Source organism: Nelusetta ayraudi, unplaced genomic scaffold, assembly GCF_046127955.1.
Source record: "Nelusetta ayraudi isolate G7.1 ecotype Tasmania unplaced genomic scaffold, CSIRO-AGI_Nayr_v1 ptg000017l, whole genome shotgun sequence".
NCBI classification, from domain to species: Eukaryota; Metazoa; Chordata; class Actinopteri; order Tetraodontiformes; family Monacanthidae; genus Nelusetta; species Nelusetta ayraudi.
Window position 1 is genome coordinate 9642570 of NW_027466067.1, and position 18477 is coordinate 9661046.

An 18477-nucleotide genomic window follows, 5' to 3' on the forward strand; every position below is an offset into this window, starting at 1 on the left:
AAGGTTGTCAAGATACTTGGGGTCTATTGAATGGAGAGAGGGTGAAAAGACAGCAGACTGTTTTATCCGCTGGGTTCGCACGGCCTGAAACGGCCCCTTTCTGCGGCCGCTCTCCGGTGCTGCAGGTGCCAGTGTGCGACTGAGGAACATGGAAGGGGGCGGGGGGGGGGCCTGAGGTACAAGCTTTAGAGATAGAAAAGGCGAACAGCTTAAAAAAAACAGGTTCTTTTTACTCGCCCGCAGCTTAAAAGGCTTTGGGGTCTGACTTTGTTGGTGCCAGTGATCTGGAAGGAATCCCGGAGACAAAAGAGGGGGCTGGACTGTGCACAGTGACCCCGGAAAACTCCACTGGAGACCTTTTACCTCGGCTGGAAAAAATGGGAGACGAGGAGGAGGAGGAGGAGGAGGAGGAGGAGGAGGAGCAGCACAGACACTCGCGCCGCCGTGAGCCACTGTGGGTTATCAAGTGTCCAACAGTGAGATCAGACACGTCGCACATGGCGCGACGGGTCAGAATCTCCCCGGTCTCACCGGCCCGAACAGAGGAGGAGCGGTTTCCCTTTCGCCTCCGCTGACCCGCCTCCGCTGACCCGCCTCTGCTGACCCGCCTCCGCTTCCGCTGCCTGAAGGAGCCTCGGTCGTGGCCCCATCCGCCTCAGCTGCTGCTTCAAACCAGCTGATTTCTGTCTCTCCGTCCGTGTGCAGCTGTCACTGTGTCACCTCAACTGTTGCAAACAATAAACCTCACACACACTCGCAAGCACGCACACACACACACACACACACACACACACACACACATACATACGCACAGCAGTTGCACGCCTACAACGCCACATGGGGACGGAAAGAGCCGGCCCGCAAGCTTTGAATGTCATGTATGAATGTATTTTATTGTGCAAAAGAAGCCGTTTTTCTCTTTCTCTTTGTTTTTGTTTTTTTGCAGTTGTAATCCATCCGATGCCTTTGATTTTTGAATTTTTTTCCTCTTGGTTGATTAAAGGGTAAAATGTGAGACAGAAGCAGAAGAATTCCTTTAAAAAAAAAAAAAAAGTGATGCACATAAAGAGGATTAGACCAGGTAGCAGATTAGTGTCTCTGTGCACTATCTTCAATGGGTTCGCACACAGAAGGCTGGACACACACACACACACACACACACACACACACACACACACACTGACCGGGCTAAACCATGACTGGTCAAACTGTCTCAACATCCTTTTTGATGATATATAACATGTGGAAAAATGTGGAAAAAAAAAATGTCATGTTATTGACAGAACATTAAGCCCTATTATTATTCCACTGACTTCTACAACCCAAGGACAGATGTTAAAAACCTGGCAAACCAGTAAAAGTGCTAAAATTATCACAGCTTGCACACTGACTGCCAATTGTTTGCATTAGAATGCAAAGAATGCTCATCAGCACTTCGCTAATGAAATTACAGTTGATGACAGGAACGTCATTTGCTCTGATGTTTTCTTGACGTCGGCTCATGACCAAAGAATATTCACAGGGAGCAGTTTATGAAATGATTAATGTCGGCTTGATGTTGTTCCAGAGGAAATAGCGTCACTGACTGTGATAAAAAAAATAAAAATAAAACATGCTAACCGTCGCAGCTAATGCACCTTATCAATTCAACCGGTCAATCGAGTCGTCCGCAATAATCTGAAAGGCGTTTCACCTTTGCCCACAGAAAAGATTAGAAGGCTTCACAACCTGAAAAGTCATGCTTGTCAGGGCTGTGTGTGTATCCAAGCATGTGGGAGGCTCCGGCATGCATCTCTCTGAGCATCTTGGCCGGAGGATCGGCACTCACTGGGGAGTTTGTGCTTCTGTCAGCAGCTGCTCCCACACATAGTTCACTGGCTCAGTGCGCAGCCCAAAATAATGATTCTCCCACTTTTATTCAAGGCTTTCTGATATTCAACGATGCCTGTCAGTGATCTTCTCGGATTTGAGATTCCCTTTACGTACCAGAGAGATTCCGCAGGGCAGAGGAGAGGGAGGAAATTAAAGGAGAGACGGCGAAAAAACGCAGGGAGAATGATGAGAACGCCGTAATGGCAGCTCGGGCAGAGGGCAAGACGAGAATGCTTTGGGAAGCGGACAAAGCACAGTAAGAGGGATGGGCAGCAGGAAAAGAGGGGAGAAGGCACGGAGAGCGGGAGGAGAACAGTAGTTCTTGGCTTGGATGATCTGACGCCACGGCCGTGACAGCGGCTCCAGCTGAAGTGCTCATTAGCAGTCTGAGCCTCACTTCAAGGTGAGCCTCTTATTTTAGACGGGGAGCCGGGAGCCGGGGTCGCTTTTCCTATTATAGACCAGAGCCGCTTCAAAAAACGGAGACGGGCACAGTCAGCACTATTGCTGTATTGATTAATGGCTAGCGCAGGACGCATCGAGAGGGAGTGGTTGTGGTTATTATGGGATTAAATGCGAACGCGCCCACTCGGGCCGCTTAACAGCGCGGGATCCCTCAGGGACGGAGGCCGAGCTGAGCCCCTGGCTGCAGGTAACAGCTCACAGAGTTTGGATGGAGAGAAAAAGCGCAACGTTTATTGTATTTTACACGCAGATGATTCAGTTTATTAAAAGAAAATATAAAATATAAAAAATAGACACACATACTTTAGGCATAAATTAGAAAAATAAAGATCATTACACACCAGACTTTCTTTCTCATGTTTTTTTTTTTTTTTTTACCACACATAGTATATTGCTGCAGAAAAAAGTGGTTCTTGTGGCTGTGCAAACATCCATGCCACATTGTGTGGCAAATGTAGCATGAAAAGTTTTGGTCGCCGACATTGTTCTTGTCCTTTCTTCATGCATCGGGTGTGTCAAGGCCTTCAAACTCGCGCACTGGTGCTTCACCATCGTGCAAACATCGGACGTCAGATGTGGGGACCCGTTGAAATGCTGCAGGGTTGTAGGGCAGCTGTGCGGCTTCAGCTGGTTGCGGTGGAGAGTGGCGGTTGTGGGGGGAACATCTGCTGAGCTGGACGTTGGAAGGTGGAGGGAAGTTGTGCATTTTAAACAATTTTTTGTTTGAACAGACTACAATTTATGTATAAATGAAACTCACTGGCTTCCAAGTACGAGGGTGGTGCGCCCAAGTTGGGCCGTCCTTCATGTGCAAGGGACATGGCAGGCAATTGCTCCTGGTCCGGCACAGTCACATAGGCTTGGTTTCTCGCTGTTGAAGGGAGGGCAGAGAGACCGAGCTCCGAAAACAAATATTCTCTTTCAGATGTTGCACTCTTTATCGACACATCTGCATCATTGAGCCGGGCTAAACCAACAGGCTCCTGCGCCTACCTCATAGTTAGCTTAGCATAAGGACAAGTCACCGCAGCTGAATGTGAGAGTGAGAGCTGTTTCCAGTGTTGCCAGCGAAATGCTAAAGTATTGCACCAGTGGTTTAAACTTATCAGATTTTTTTTTTTTTGGGGGGGGGGGTATCGGACACAGCCAATTAGTATTCTGACTTGACTCGGGACCAATTAAGACCAATAGCGCGTTATCATGATGGACTTCGCCTATTATGACGTAGAATGCAGTTTTAATTAAAATCATTTTCCGGCTCCTGGCTGGCTGTGTTTGAGAATTAATTGATGAAGCCATGGAGCAATTGTAACCATTGTTGCATTGCTGTTGTTCATATTGATCGTAGTGCATAGAGGGGGCAAAGTTATCTCACAAATATCCTAATTAGCCAACGACTGGCAACGCTGACTCTTGCACAATGTTCTTCCCCTTATTACGGAAACGACCAGTGTCCTCACAGAACTGGACATAATGAAGACTGCCTGCACACAGTTAGCTGTAACTGGGGTGGTGGTGGTGGTGGTCGGGGCCTACATTGGGATCTTGAGTTTTTCTTCTTTCGACAACAGCACACGCAACAGGTAACTGTGGCGCCGCAGCAGAGGACTCCCACGATGACTATGACGGGCAAAGAAATCCCCAGAATGACTCCAAAGACGGCAATCAAAAAAAAATCTCTTTAAACACAAGAATCACAAACACGCAACAGAAGTGAGACTTGGAGAAAATGATACATTTCCAAGAATCATGACAGTGTGACTGAAAATTAGGCCTAGGCCTCATGCAGCCAGGGCCGCAGTCAGTACCAGCCTTGGTAAATCACATTGATCACACCAGCGGTAAATGACAGCGTATTTTGCAAAGATGTTGCGCTTGCAAAACTTTAGCATCGTAGCTAGCTAGGCGCTCCTGTGCGTTACAATGCCTCCGTCTAGGTGTGAGCGCTGCCATGATCGGAAGGCAGCCGACTGCCGTCAGTTACATACAGTATTTGACAGTTATCGCCACCTGAGCGCAATTTTGTAGCTGTTTTGTGGTGCATTTTCCCACAAAACCCGGGCTTTGTGGATCTGGATCCTTCTATTTGCATCTTCTCCGCTCACTATTGTTGCCCGTCTGACAAACACGAGTCATTTTGAATAACGTCTGATTGTTGATAGGAAGCAAAAAGTTCTGTCCATTGATGGTTCTTGTCAAAACCATCAAGATCCACACACACCAGTCAAAGGATTGGAAGCATCACTAGCAAAACACAGCAACAAGAAAATCTTTAACGAAGCTGTCAGTGGTTTTGGTGTTGCAAAGTTGTTGTTGTTGTTGTTGTCTTAATGCTGACTTGTTTTTTTTTTTATTTAAAATAAAAATCAAAGTTAAGTTCGAGCACTGAAAAGTTTGTAATACTTCCTGCTTTTGCTGAACTGTCTAAACACCAATGAGTGAAGAAAGTGTGTCAGACTGTTGCACTAACCAAATTACAATTCATTAATGATTCATTCAATCGTAATAGCAAGCACGAGGCGATGAGGCGAGATCAAAAAGACATTTATATACAGTAGAGAGTAGCATTTCAAAGCTTGACTTTTCAACACGGATCCATGACTAAACTAAACTAAATTAAACCGTCAATTATCATGTCAATTATCATGACTTTCACCTGGGATCAGGGAACTTGGCTGGCCAGGGGAGACCGTGCTAGGGGAGACCGTTAGGACTCGTCCTTACATTACTTAGCACATAGCTAAGGACAATCACAGTCAAACTTACCACATGCTGCTTACTGCTTAGGCTTGGTAAACAAGGAAACACTCAATCTGTAAAAGGCCCTGTAATAAATGTAAAGTGAAAGTCTTTTCTTTTGGGATCATCAATAAATTACTCTTCAACTTCAACTTTTAAATTGTTTTTGTTGTTGTTTTTTGTTTGCTTTTCTGTTTGTTTGGGGGTTTTTTTAAGTAGTAGTAGTAGTAGTAGTAGTGTAAGAGAGTCGGATCAGGGGCGCATTTCCAAACAAACATGTTCCCACTGAAAAGAAAACATAAGATAAGTATGATTTCTGTTTTCAAAACAAAGTAACTTGTGAAATTTACAGAACACAATATGGGTATTTAAATGTCAATAGCAACCAGAGCCGGCCCAAGGCATAAGCGAAGTAAGCGATGGCTTAGGGCCCCAAGGCCACTAGGGGGCCCCCAAGAGCAATCAAAAAACAACAACAATTTTTTCCACCCATGATGATTTCTATATGATCAAAGATACATTAATGTACAAAAACACACTTTCAACAGAGTGCAGCTGCTGATGTAGACCTAGCGATTCTTAATGCCTCTGCACTCTCCCTGTGACAGTTGCTTCTGCAGAGCGGAGCTTTTCCAAGCTCAAATTGATCAAGAACTACTTGAGATCTTCCATGGCACAAGAAAGACTGAGTGGACTGGCAGTGATTAGTATCAACAACAAAGTTGGCCATCAGATTTCTTACAGTGATGTCATAAGTGACTTTGCCTCTAGAAAAGCCAGGAAGCACAGGTTTTAGGAGTGGGTGGTTTTAAGACCTAATTGTTATTCAACTTCATATTTGTTTGGTTTTTTTAGACCATTTGTGTTACCTTGTTTCAGGTAAATGTTCATTTATATCATTCAGTATTTGCGTGGTATTTATTGTTTAGTTTATTTTATTCTGTCTGTTTTTGTGCAATTGAATTTATTATTTTTATATAAGTGTTATTTGTTGTTGTTGCACGTTTTTGTTGTTCTTGCATTACAACTTATTGTTGCACCTTGCTGTTGCACCTTTTTGAATGTCAGTATCTCGTATTCTGAATTGATTTAATACAGCCAATTTAGCCAAATACCCCAAAACCCAGAAATCCAAAATAATGTGTCGACATTTATTTATTCTACATACGCAGGATTATTATACTTTGCAAGTGCCAAAAGCTTGATTTGAGGAGTTGGTGACGGGCGTTCGGACCAAACAAAACGAGGACGTTAAAATGATGTTTGAGTTGTGCAAGTTGAACAGTAATTTAATGACAGCCCCTAACTGCAGTCAGGAGTGGCCTATCTTCCTGCTACAAGTCTGGGGCTCCCTCTTGTGGTCGTACAATATCAACATCTCTTGGACTGGTGGAGCAAATATGAGGAGACAGAGGGTGAACTCTGATGAAGTTTGCCATTTGTTTTTCAAAGGAACGCTGAACGAAACCACATCTGAAACGCCGCTCAAATAAGTGGGGTAGTGGCGTAATGAACACTTGTCCATTATTGTTCTGCATCATGATCAGTGGCCCTCAACTGAAATGATGTATCGGGTTGCTTTTGATGCGTTTGATGTGTACATTTTGGACATTTTCAAGCCGACCTTCAAGGAACCTTTGAACTGAAGTGGAAATGAGGGAATGATTTTCAATCCCAACTTTTAGTATCTCGATTTAAGAGTCTTGACACCGCCAATCAGCTGCCTCCATCTAACCCTGTGCTCTGCATCCTCTTCTCTCCCTCCAACGAACTTCCTGTTTCACAATAGTCATAAACGCTGCCAGCCTGCCAGTTCAAACCACAATAATCAAAATGCCGGTATGCTGTTTTTCAACTCTTGTTGTTTTGCTTAGCAATATTTTAATCTACAGAATTCAGCCTTCAGGCTATTTCATAAAATTGTTACGTAAGCAGCCAGACAGATATTTAGGTGTTTACATTTTATTTCAGCATGCAAAATTGGACACTGCTCAACAATACAATACAATACGCCGTTACATTTGTCACCTGAGGGATTTGACAGCAGAGCTTAATAGAAAAAGCACAAACATTTTAAATTTCTCTTTGATAAGCTACAAAGGGCACCGAGTTTATTGTATGTCCATTTCAGGAGCGTGGGTCATACGTTGGGTTGAAGGGTGGCTGTGAAAGTTCATTCGGTGGTGGCCCGTACGCCTGACAGGGGTAGGGTGGCTGCATTGGACCAGCTGAAAAGACAAAAGTCAAATAGCAGTTTAAAAGGTTTCCCTAGGAATTTGAAAAAGTCAGTTCTTTACCCTAATTTTCAAAGACAGAAGAGATAAATATGCCGTTCTACAAATTGACCCCTGGTGATTTTTAGAAGGGCACGGCTACCGCTCTTTGCTACTAATCCTTCTGCCGTCCCGCAGCAGCTTGCAGCTAGTTCAAACCAAAACTTTATGCAGCAGGCTGCAAACAGAAGGACCAAATGTGCTGCTTTCTGGAGTTCTACATCTCGTTTAATTGTAAATCTTGCAAGGCTGCTGCATCTGAGGCTCGAGGTGAAAAGCAAACATTTGAATGTGGGCTCAATGTGGGACCTGGCTAATGGCTAATGCTGTGAATTAGAGATCGTGATGAATCCCTCCGGGGAGTCAGCTTTCACGTTGACGCCAGCTACTGATTGAGCTACTGATAAGCCAGAGCTGCACTTGAATCTGTGAATCACCGATAGGAGGAATGAGTTAACTCACAAGACCCCATGTATGGTAGCGGTGCCACAGGATTGTGCAAGCCCCCAGGTCCGGGATGCACAGGCACTGCCTGGTAGCCTGGGTAGGACGGCTGATACCCGTAGGGAGTGCCTGGCTGCAGGGGTGTGTTCACAACCGTGGTAACTGTTCCAACGACTGAAAAACAAGGCGGAAACGTCTGTTATTGACTGAAACCGCCCACTACGAAGCTGAGATTTTGGTGTGCCAAAATTGTGTCCCACCTTGCCCCTGGTGGCGTGGTGTCCTACACTTTTTGTAGAACAAGCAACAGGGAGCCACAAAGCAGACGAGCAGACCCACACAGATGAGGATGGGGATTACTGCTCCAAAAATGATTGCAACAATTCTGATTGAATTCATTTTTTTCTCAAAGCGTGGCCTGTTGATAAAACAAACAGAGAAGGCAATTTAAAAACACTTCAAAGAAAAGGGGTGACATTTGTATTTGCTGCAGCTACAATGTCTTAAGCCTACCATTCAGGGCAGAGTTCTTGCGCTCCTTTGCTTAACTTCAATAGATCATTATTGCAGCAGTACCTATGGCTGCAGGACCCACAACAGTGCTTGAGAAAACAAAAGTCCAAGGGATGATACTCGCCAAATAGGCTGGTGTAGCTCTGACAGCTATCAGCTGTCGCAGGAAACACAGAGAAACGCAAAAGAGGAGGGAGGTTGGGGGGTCAGGGTGGAAAATTAGGAATAGTAATTTTAAAACAATTCAGATGGTTGACAGTCTAATCGAGTAAAAACCAACACAAAACAGAGTTTTTTTTTAAAAAAAAAATGATTCGCTGTAGTCATCACCAGTGGATGTTTCAGTTTCACTTTTGACACTGGCGCGTCACTGCAAGAGTACCGAAATGCGATTCAAAACACGTTGAAGGGAGAAAATGTAAAACTCACCCCATACAGACGGGATCAGGCTCACAGACGAGGCGCACACAAGAAGAGCTACAACACTGGACACCATTGTGGCTGAAATTGAGGCTAGACAGGAAATGTCTTGGGCCGTACTGCGGAGTCTGTTGCAGCCTGTCCGCCCGTCAACGTCCCACCCATCGGCAACCAGCACAGCAACGTTCTACACCGAATGCAGCGCCCGATGAATCATTTCCGCATCTGTTGCACAAAGCCATAAGCCATCGTTGCTGGTGATTTATGTTATTACTATTAGGTTGCTGTTTTGTTTTTGTTTGTTTGTTTGTTTGTTTGTTTGTTTTTTTAAACATCTCATACAATACTTTATACCTTGTTCTTGCACACACACATATTCATATTTGCGTCACAATATGCTTGTTTTCTGTATGTACCTCTTCAAGAGTGCTTGTTATGAGATTATGAGATTTGTTCTTTAATTCTGCTGCATCCGGTTTGTGACAGTGTGTTAATGACGCTGTCACACTGTAATTTCCAAGGCTGGGATCAATAAAGCGCCTCTATCTATCGATCCCTCCATCTAGTCATTTGATTCATGACTTGGCTGATATAGCATGTTCAAGACTCGACATTAGGTGTATGGATATTTATTTCCCTATGTACACACCACCATAAACATGACAATTAAAATGCTTGCGTTTTATTTTTGTGGGAATTTACTTCATTTTTGTTGACAAAAACTATTAAATTGCCTTGTTTATTCAGACATCCATCCATCCATCCATCCATCCATCCATCTTCTGTGACTGCTTGTCCTGCAATCAGGTTTGCTGAGGGTCATGTCTCAGCTTCAGGTGAGAGCCAAGTTGCACCCTGGAAAAGGCACTAGATTCTCATGCACTGACGCACACACTTTACAAAGAGTCAACACTGGCCAAAAGGAATGAAACCCAGGCAGGATTTTGGAAGGAGTTTATGAAGACCAAAAGTAATCGTCACGCATGACACGTTTCCATCTGCAGGCGCTCTCAAAACGAAGGAAGCTGAAACAGCAATTTGGTTTAACTAAATGGAAAAGAAGACCCCACACAAAACACATGAAAAAAAGGTCCCTTTAATAAAACTGTTGAGATATTTTTGAAATTACTACAAGCTGGCTGCAATGATGTCACAGTGAAACACAGGCAACAGTGATATTGATTTCAGGATGGTGAGAGAAAAAACAAACAAACCACTAAATCATTAACTAACGAGGCACAGAGCTGAGTAGAGGCCAAGAGTTGAGAGGTCAGAGTGAACTTTTTCACCTTCAGAAATCTCCCCAAAAAACAAAATATCCAAGCGTGACTTCGCTTGCGACTGTGGCAAGAATGATGAAAGACAGAGGGGGTGATGTATGGCAGCGAAGGTGCAAAATCCTCGGTGCTATCATTTACACATACTAACAGATTACAACAGAAAACCCACATCAAAGCACGGAAAGCAATAGGAGTCAAAAGGCCTGGTTGCTTTGTGCATTATATATATCGTTTTACACTGGTGATCTTTTTAAGAAATGACAGTCTGAACATTTGGTTGACTAACAGAGGATATAATGTCTAAGGCAATCTGCGGTGCAAATGCTGTGAAGCGGAAACAATGAAAACTGACCTGAGTAAAAACAGGGGGGGAAAAAAAAACTAAACCTCCCCCCAAACTGCAAACATAAAAATGTAATGTATAACATCCCTATGTGTACAGTGTGTAAAGTGGTTTTCTAACATCTTTAAAGTCCGTGTGTAAAATTTCCAAAAGGAGAAATTATACATGTATGCAAGTATGTAGGTCACTCTGAGAAATAAAGACGAGGAAGAATGTGTTCAAATAAATAACTGCCGTTTGCAAAAAATTTTTTTCACATGCTTTCAAATTTAAATAATGGCTGGGTTGCAAGTGGCCTGTTGTCTGCAGCGCAGCTTGCAAGCTGCAAACAAGGCATTGCTTGCTTGCAGCTTGCTTTCATACCATTACGTACTACTAAATATTACACACTGGACTTTGAACAGCCTCACACGCATGATTTCCATCTTGAACACAATCTTGAATACATTCCCTGGGCTGGATTTGCAATCATGTCAGACGTATAAAACACTGTCTGTCTCCTGAAGAGTAAAGGCAGAGGACAGAGAACAAAAACTTAGACGTACGTATAGAAAATATTTCCTTTTTGAAAACAAACAATGGGGGATGGGGATGGAAAGCAAAATTTCTGCGGACAACAAACGCTGCAGGCGGCAAACTAAGGATCAGTGAGGTCGGGCTGGCGAGCAGCAGAGGCAAGAAGGCATCTGAAAGTTCAGGCGTGTTCGGAAACGCTGTCCACATGTCGAAGCACTTCACTGTCTTTAGGAAATAAAAACAGGTGGGTTTTTTTGTTGTTGTTTTTTTCAGTCCAAGCAAGAAGGGAAGAGGTATGAACATTTTGCACGTGGCAACTCTTCAACAAAACAGATGCGCCACAACGACAGCAACAACAACGACAGCGTCGCTCGAACTTTCATGTTGGCCCGCTTCAAGACTCGGAAAGACTTAAATCAAAGTGGCTCGGAAGCAAGCGTCGTCTTAATTCAAATGACAAACTTGCGGTTCTCAAGAGTTGCGATAATCGTGCTCTAAATTGGAAAGTGGCCGAGCGTGCTCGTCTATCGGCGCGGGCCGTCACCCGGTCCTGGGCGCCGCAACATAGTCCGGGTTGTAGGCTGGCTGGGCAAGGTAGTCGGCGTGCGCCGGAGGGCCGCTTGGCTGCGGCGGGTAAGGCGGCTGAAGAGGGTACGACGGCTGGGCGGGGGAGAAGGCCGCCTGGCTGTAAGGCATCGGGGTGGGGCTGAAGGCCGGACCGGCTGCAGGAAAGAAAGCATGGAGGGGAATGACAATGGTCAGAGAAAAAACACACACACACACACACACACACACACACACACACACACACACACACACACACACACACACACACACACACACACACACACGGCTAAATCCAGCCAACATCCAAGTTTAGAGCGGCAGTGGTTGCTGCACCTCCACTTCCGACCGACGCGCTTTGTCATCGCACAGTCTCATTCTAAAACCTCTCCTTCCAAACCGTCTTCTTTAAAAAGCACAAAAGAATGTTTGTAGAACAATATCTAGTTTGAAAAAAATGTTTAAAAAAAAAAGTTGTTTTATAGTAGAATTTGTAATGAATTGAGTCGATTGACATTAGGATAGAGCGAGAACTTGATGTTCCATTTCAGACAAAAAAGGAGAAGAAGGGAAGAAAAGGAAAAGAAAGAAAAATGTTATGGCGTTCGAGGGAACCATTTGTATTGTATACGAGTACTTTTTTTTCAAGTACCATTTTTTGTATTCATTTTGTTTACATTATCTGAAATTTTGATTTCAAAGTTGTTGTTTTTTCTCAAGTTGAATTGTTTAAAAATAAAGTTATATATAAAAACAGGTTAACATAAGACCTGGGAGAAATGTATTCACTAAAGCTCGGGTCCGTTTGACCTCAACTTCCTCATTCGCCTTCGGCTGCTTCTGATATCAGCCCATGCACTTAAATGGAAATCAGAACAGTGAACACCATGTGCAAATCCCCCCCCCCCCTTTTTTTTCTCAGGTTTCAAGTCAACACACTGCAAGACACCACTGACAAAACAAATATTTCTTTGTACGGTTTTGCTGACTCAAACTGTGCGGACTTGACGCATTGGGGGGGGAAATTGTGAAGCGTGAAAAAAATGGATGAAATGAACAGACTTTTAAAAAACTTTTAAAAAAAAAGAAAGAGAGAGAGAGAGAGAGAGAGAGAGAGCCACACTCACTTGCTTCCTGGTAGGTGGGCGGCGGCCCCGCTGTGAACGTCTTCGCAGGGTACGGTGCTGATGTCGGGGCCGGGGCTCCGTATCCCATCTGCACCGGTACCGGCTGGTACGGCGGGTACTGCGCCCCCTGGTAGGCCTGCGGCTGTCCAAGCGATGCAGTCGGCTGCGGGGGGTAGTGGGGCGTGCTGGTGACCACGGTGGTGTGGGTGGTGGTGGCGATCACGGCTGCGAGGCAAACGAGACACGGGGCGACAACGGGATGAGACGCAGCAGTTGGACGCGTTGACACGCGATGAGCTGCGTGACGCCGTGCGTGGCCGTGGAGGGCTTGTATTATCGTTAGCTTATCTAAAGCAGACAATGAAAATGAAGCTGAAAATATCCCCCTGTACGGATGTTAGCAATTAATCCGTTAGCGATTAACAGTCAATTAAGAATTTAATCGATTAAATTCAATTAGTCGCAATTAATTGGACATTTTTTACACGGGCAGTTAATATCATTATAACAGTGTAGTGGCGGGAAAGAGCAATTCACCTGGAGATACTGTGATGGTCACAATATACCTAGAACCAGTTACTTTTAAAGAACTTGAACTGAAATGTGACCCATTAGAAGTCAACTTAAAGTCAGAGGATAAATGTTTAGGCTGCTTTTACTGTTCGCTGATGTAAAAATGGGTCACATTGGACCCTCAACATTATATAAGGGTTAAGTCATGTGTTCCTTCCACATTTTCCATTGCGAAATTTAGGTTCTCCGCAAAAATTGCAGCTCATCAATTAATCGTCAATCAATCGATAACGACAATCAACAAACGATTGATGAAATAATCGGTCATTTGCATCCCTAGCTCAAGCCGCAGTCACGTTGTTAGTACTTGTAGTGCAATGACAATAAAGGCTATTCTATTCTATTCTATCCTATCCTGTTTAAACAGGCTCCCGAGTTCACATCTAATACATAAATATGGGTTGAACGACCCGCAAGAGACTGACACACGGCCGCTCGCCTGCCTGCTGTTGTGCGCTCAGTTTCCGTGTTACAGCAGGAACGCCACGACCTTTGCAAACCACAACACACACACACACACACACACACACACACACACACACACACACACACACACACACACACACACACACACACACACACACACACACACACACACACACACCAAAGATGTAATACAGAAAACCACACTTTATGCCAGAGCACAGGCGCCTAAGCGGGAACACCATCCTAACAGCAACACTGATTTATGGTCACTACCTGCAATTTTTCTTCTAAATAGCTAAATGACAAATGTGTTAGAAAGGCCTCGCTGCTTCCTGCTTTGACATCTCTTTTGAAAACACACTTTGGCTTTCAATACATTTTAATACAATCAAACTTATTCCCACTTTGTTTGACTTCCTCTGAGGGAGCACTTGCCGTGAGCCTGTTCATTTGGTTTCTTTTGTCCTTGAGCCAATGTTATGCTTCTAATATAATTGTTTAAAGTATTATTTGTCCTACTGGACGGCACTTTTGCTGCCCCTGTGGTTTTTAAAATGTGCTGTGTAAATAAATGATGATGATGATGATGATGATGATGGTGTGGCGCAGTGTGTGCCCTCTCTGCTGTTTGTTGAGACGGTTGACAACACGCACAGCCAAAAAAAAAGAACACCCACTCTGCGCTAAAAGCACTTCCTGAACATGATTTCCACCGGGACGTCGCGTCTGTCTGATGGCTGTTATTTTATTTTTTTTACGACAGCAGCGTGCGGTCAGTGAGTGGGGAGGCCGGACACAATCACGTCTCTGTGCCACCTGTGTGTTTTTCTTTTTCCCCTTCAACTTTTTTGTTTCTTTTTTTAAACAGGCACAGGGCATCACGGTGACCGCTTCCTGTAAATGACGTGGGACGAGCAGGAGCTTCCCACGCCCTCCTCGCTGTGGTTGTCTTGGAAGCAATGAGTCACCGGGGGGTGGAGCCATGACATTCCTGGAATTGCTACCCACAGCCAGAGGCAGACAACCCACTTGGGTCTGCTCGTTAGAGCCTCGTCATTATTTTTCTTGTCCCGCTGCCCTGGCATGACTTGGAACAAGTGGCCAGCAGATGTGTAAGAATTGTTTCATAATAAAAGAAAACGTAAAGAAAAAAAAAAAAAAAGAAAGTTCAGACAGCCGAGTACAGGGGACGCCCTGGCTTTCTGGAACTGGACAAACTGAGACGAGGAGGAAATTCACAAGTTGAGATTCTCTCTGCACGTGAGCGCATTTCTAAAAAAAAAACTCACGTTTGGTAACTTGGGGTTTTCTTCTTTCCTGAGCAAGACACAACCTTGCTCAAGGCCATTTATTCTCAGAAAAAAAACCACAAAGTCCTCCTTTACACTTTTTTTTTTTTTTTTTTTTTGCAACTGTTAGTTATAATATACCATCCAGAACTTCAGTGTCACTTTGCCATGGAGGTATAAAACATAATGAGTGATGAGCTAATAACACAATATATCCGCCACTTATAATCATTTATAAACATTGTAATAAGTTGTCATGAAGGATTCTGAACATTAAGGAATAGTTTTTTATATTGCCTTAGGCACGACAATGCCTTATAAAGGCACTCATGATGCATCATACAATAGACCTTCATAGAAAGTGTTACCAAAAAACACATTAATTTCTGCTAGGCTCAATGATAATATGCTGACAGTTTAATTTAGGAACTGTCCACTGATACTTGGCTGAAAAGAAATGGTATAAAGTCTTTCAACTTCTCTGATGCGGCAAACACCCAGATTTAAATAGCCAGACAATGAAAAGCAGTTTTTGCAGTCTCACAGACAGTATCCGATTGATGTTTTTTTTTCAATGTGAGAGAGAAAAAGGGGAAGGAAAGATTTGCTACACTGATCAAAACCAAACAACGTTATTCAATTTGAATCGCAGTTCCTCATGCAGTCGAAAGCACTGGCACCACAGTTGTGCGTTTGCTGCCGTGCACTGGGACTCAGGATGGGATTAGGCGTAACTATCATCCGCCCGCCGCGTGAAGACATAAGCAGGCCTTGACCTGTACGATGATGAAACTGCACCAGAAACCAACACATTTTCCACACAAAATCCAAACAGCAATTACCCCCGGTGGCTGCCCTGAATCATCAGCCAGTGCGACTGACTGCTCGGCCAAGGACGTGACTTAAGAAGCCCAATGACCACCTGGCACTGCACGCTCTGTGATGACTTGCACAAAAATGTGCCAAGGAGGAAGTTCTTGCCTCACACTTCACTTCACCCGAACAGCGGCCTTGTGAAACAGCCGGCACTCTTGCAAATCAGAAACCCAAGCGTCTGATTTTTACTTCGCGTCTGGGGCTCTGAGAGACAGTCGACGTGGTAATGAGAGTCATGTGGCAGACGGCCCAAAAGACATCAGATGACTCCACTTGTGGTCTGTTATGGAAATGTCCAACAGTGCCTCACAGTGGAAACCCCCCCCAAAAAATTAACAAAGGCTTATTTAATGAAGACAATATTTCAGTTTCCACTTCATTATTAATAATAACGACATTGAGACGCGACGAGTAACAACAATCAGATGCTACTTTAACCACAGGCTAATTAAGTTGTCATCAACGTGTGCCTAAATTAGTTTGCTCAGTTTCAAATATGGTTGGCACAAAATGTTAAAATTCCAATGATGTTGTAAACAATCCCCCTCGTACATGACAGTAGCACTGTAGCGCTACGAGGTTTTTTTTAAAACCTTATCAATCTAAACTGACTGCCTTCTGCACATCTTGCTCTCGTTCTTTCGTTCTATTTTTATTCACTTGGAGATTCCTTCGAGTGATTGTTGTATAGTTTGTATTACCTTTCATGCTGCAACGGCAGCAAGTTGGGATCAATAAAGTACATCAGCCTATCTAGACATTGGCATGGTGCTCCAAAGGTTCACTGCATGCACACACAGAGAGATCCAACCACAAAGAAAAAGTCAGAAATTGCCCACGTGCGAGACCACCTCAACAAAGCTGCCATGTGGCGCCTAGCATGCAGCGCATGACTTCCTCTCATCATACAATACGAGCACAGAATTCCCCCTTTATCTGTCACAGCTCTCTGCCCACCTCCTCGACCTTGTTCATCAGAATCGTGTGAGTGCGGATGTGGGGGGGACTTACGTCTCGGCTTGCGGCACAGCTTGTACAGACAGCAGCAGGGACAGACGCAGCAGCAGAAGATGATGAGGAAAACGACAGCAATGCTCGCAAAACTAAATATCATGGGCAGTGGGGTATAAGAGAAGTCATCTTTTGTAGAGCTGAAAATGAAAAGAAGAAACAAGACTGTTGTACTTCATTGTGGCACAATAACAGGGAAACAATGATCACTAAAGATTTTTTTTTGTGTGTGTAAAGACAAGTGAGGGCTGACAGTAAAATCTCTTCCTTTCTCATATGTTCAACACACTTTTGGTCTGCTTTGTGGAAGCAAAACGCCACAGCAGCATGAGACTCAAACATTGCTTGTTTACTTCCTGTGGCTTGCTGCACAGCAAGCTGCAAAATTGCAAGCGTGGTGGTTCGCTTCCATAGCGAGTCACTATCCACAGAAAGAAGTTCTCAAAGGAATTACCACAAGTCTTGCTGGGTCTCAGTTAAACGCCGGAAACTGACAGAACAGCAGTATCTATTGTGACAGTCGCCGCAGCAGAATCCCACCCAGCATGACTTGGACGGCTGATATATGTTGTAGTTGTCCGTGTAGGATTCACAGTCATCCCCTCCTGAAACAGAGAAGGGACAGAAAAGAGGGAGAATCCGGAGAAGGTCAGTTAGCCTGACAACAGCTGACGGGGTGACAGACGATTTACATATGGCTGGAGGACCAACTCTTCCTTCAACCCAGGCACTAGCACACGGGCGAATGGCAGATGTCTCCGTTATCAACCTGAGTTAATTCAGGATTGACTTGAGCAATTGCTTCAACGAATACCTCTTATTTATCATTTGAGCTGTTTTGTTGTCCTGGCAGGGCTTATTTGGGCTCAAGCGACCCCTTTTGGGGTGAGTTACTCCGTAGCCGTCAACAGTCGACAGTGGTCGACTTTAGAGGCACCATAAAACTGTTAGAAGTCGAACTGGAGCCGCTTTGTCTTCGGAAACGGTGTTAAAAGCCGCCGAACGAAGACACAACGCCGCTGCCATCACACCCAATTTTTTTTTTTTTTCCTTTTTTTTTTTGCTAGCTTGGTCGAGTGCCTGTGGCTAACTGACGTCAAACAGTTGGCTTTTATAAGTTAAACCTGCGGGGGGGGGAATGCGCCAAAAACGTAAGATATGTTGGAATAATCCTAAGTAGAATATTAAATGAATACATAAATAAATCAAACATACCGTGTACACACGGGGCCAGGGTCACACATAAAAGAAGAACGACGACACTCGGGAGGCTAGGCGCCATGTCTCCTGGATACAAGACAGCGACTCTCTCGGACTTCCCTCTGACTGCTGGTGAAACTGCATACGCGTTCAAAGATCGTGTATGAACCAAAACAAGTTCGACTCACTCTGCTACCATATCCGCCTGTTCTTCTTACGTCAACCACATTGAGAAGCCAGAACGCTTTTACCTCCGCCCATATTGAACCCCGCCCCGATCTGCGTGCGGCAGTCAGGGGCTTCTCGTGGCGCTTGTCCACATTTGGCAATAAAGAAACGTCGCCCCCTGGTGCCTGTTCCCTGTAAAGCTTGTAGGCTTGAATCTCCCTGGTTTACTCATGCTTGTTAAAGGACACTGGTGCAAAGCACCATTTTATCAACAACAACAACAACAACTGTGCGACGCTGTAATATTGATATTCTCAAAAAATAAATAAATAAATAAACAGATTTTTTTTTTTCAGCATACGGTTCTTTATCATAATA

The 18477-nt window shown here is 44.3% G+C and overlaps 2 protein-coding genes and 1 long non-coding RNA gene across 3 annotated transcripts; all 3 read right to left on the reverse strand.

Moving 5' to 3' along the window:
* Positions 1–2699: 2699 nt before the first annotated feature.
* Positions 2700–5264, reverse strand: LOC142887068 (uncharacterized). Its single transcript, XR_012926498.1, has 4 exons — positions 5107–5264; positions 3874–4016; positions 3098–3208; positions 2700–3010 (listed from the first exon to the last, which is right to left on the reverse strand). It is a non-coding gene; the product is annotated as an uncharacterized LOC142887068 (long non-coding RNA).
* A 1758-nt stretch (positions 5265–7022) lies between these two features.
* LOC142887573 (protein shisa-5-like) lies at positions 7023–8895 on the reverse strand. Its single transcript, XM_076025314.1, has 5 exons — positions 8736–8895; positions 8307–8463; positions 8054–8211; positions 7812–7967; positions 7023–7304 (listed from the first exon to the last, which is right to left on the reverse strand). Exons 1-5 carry the CDS (start codon positions 8800–8802, stop codon positions 7204–7206), a joined length of 639 nt encoding a protein of 212 aa, XP_075881429.1. The 5' UTR covers positions 8803–8895; the 3' UTR covers positions 7023–7203.
* Positions 8896–9806: 911 nt separating this feature from the next.
* LOC142887079 (uncharacterized) lies at positions 9807–18142 on the reverse strand. The gene is made up of 5 exons (XM_076024390.1): positions 17947–18142; positions 17189–17336; positions 16732–16907; positions 12557–12781; positions 9807–11587 (listed from the first exon to the last, which is right to left on the reverse strand). The coding sequence occupies exons 1-5, from the start codon at positions 18011–18013 to the stop codon at positions 11406–11408; spliced, it is 798 nt and encodes a 265-aa protein (XP_075880505.1). The 5' UTR covers positions 18014–18142; the 3' UTR covers positions 9807–11405.
* Positions 18143–18477: the final 335 nt, after the last annotated feature.

Excerpts from the sequence above, each read along its gene's own strand:
- LOC142887573 (XM_076025314.1), bottom strand. The coding sequence starts at position 8,802 with ATGGTGTCCAGTGTTGTAGCTCTTCTTGTGTGCGCCTCGTCTGTGAGC. Across the intron at positions 7,968-8,053 it reads ACCACGCCACCAGGGGCAAG|TCGTTGGAACAGTTACCACG; the intron begins GTGGGACACAAT and ends CTTGTTTTTCAG. Across the intron at positions 7,305-7,811 it reads GCTACCATACATGGGGTCTT|CTGGTCCAATGCAGCCACCC; the intron begins GTGAGTTAACTC and ends TTGTCTTTTCAG.
- LOC142887079 (XM_076024390.1), bottom strand. The coding sequence starts at position 18,013 with ATGGCGCCTAGCCTCCCGAGTGTCGTCGTTCTTCTTTTATGTGTGACC. Across the intron at positions 17,337-17,946 it reads CCTGGCCCCGTGTGTACACG|GAGGGGATGACTGTGAATCC; the intron begins GTATGTTTGATT and ends TCTCTGTTTCAG. Across the intron at positions 12,782-16,731 it reads GCTGTGCCGCAAGCCGAGAC|CCGTGATCGCCACCACCACC; the intron begins GTAAGTCCCCCC and ends TTTGCCTCGCAG.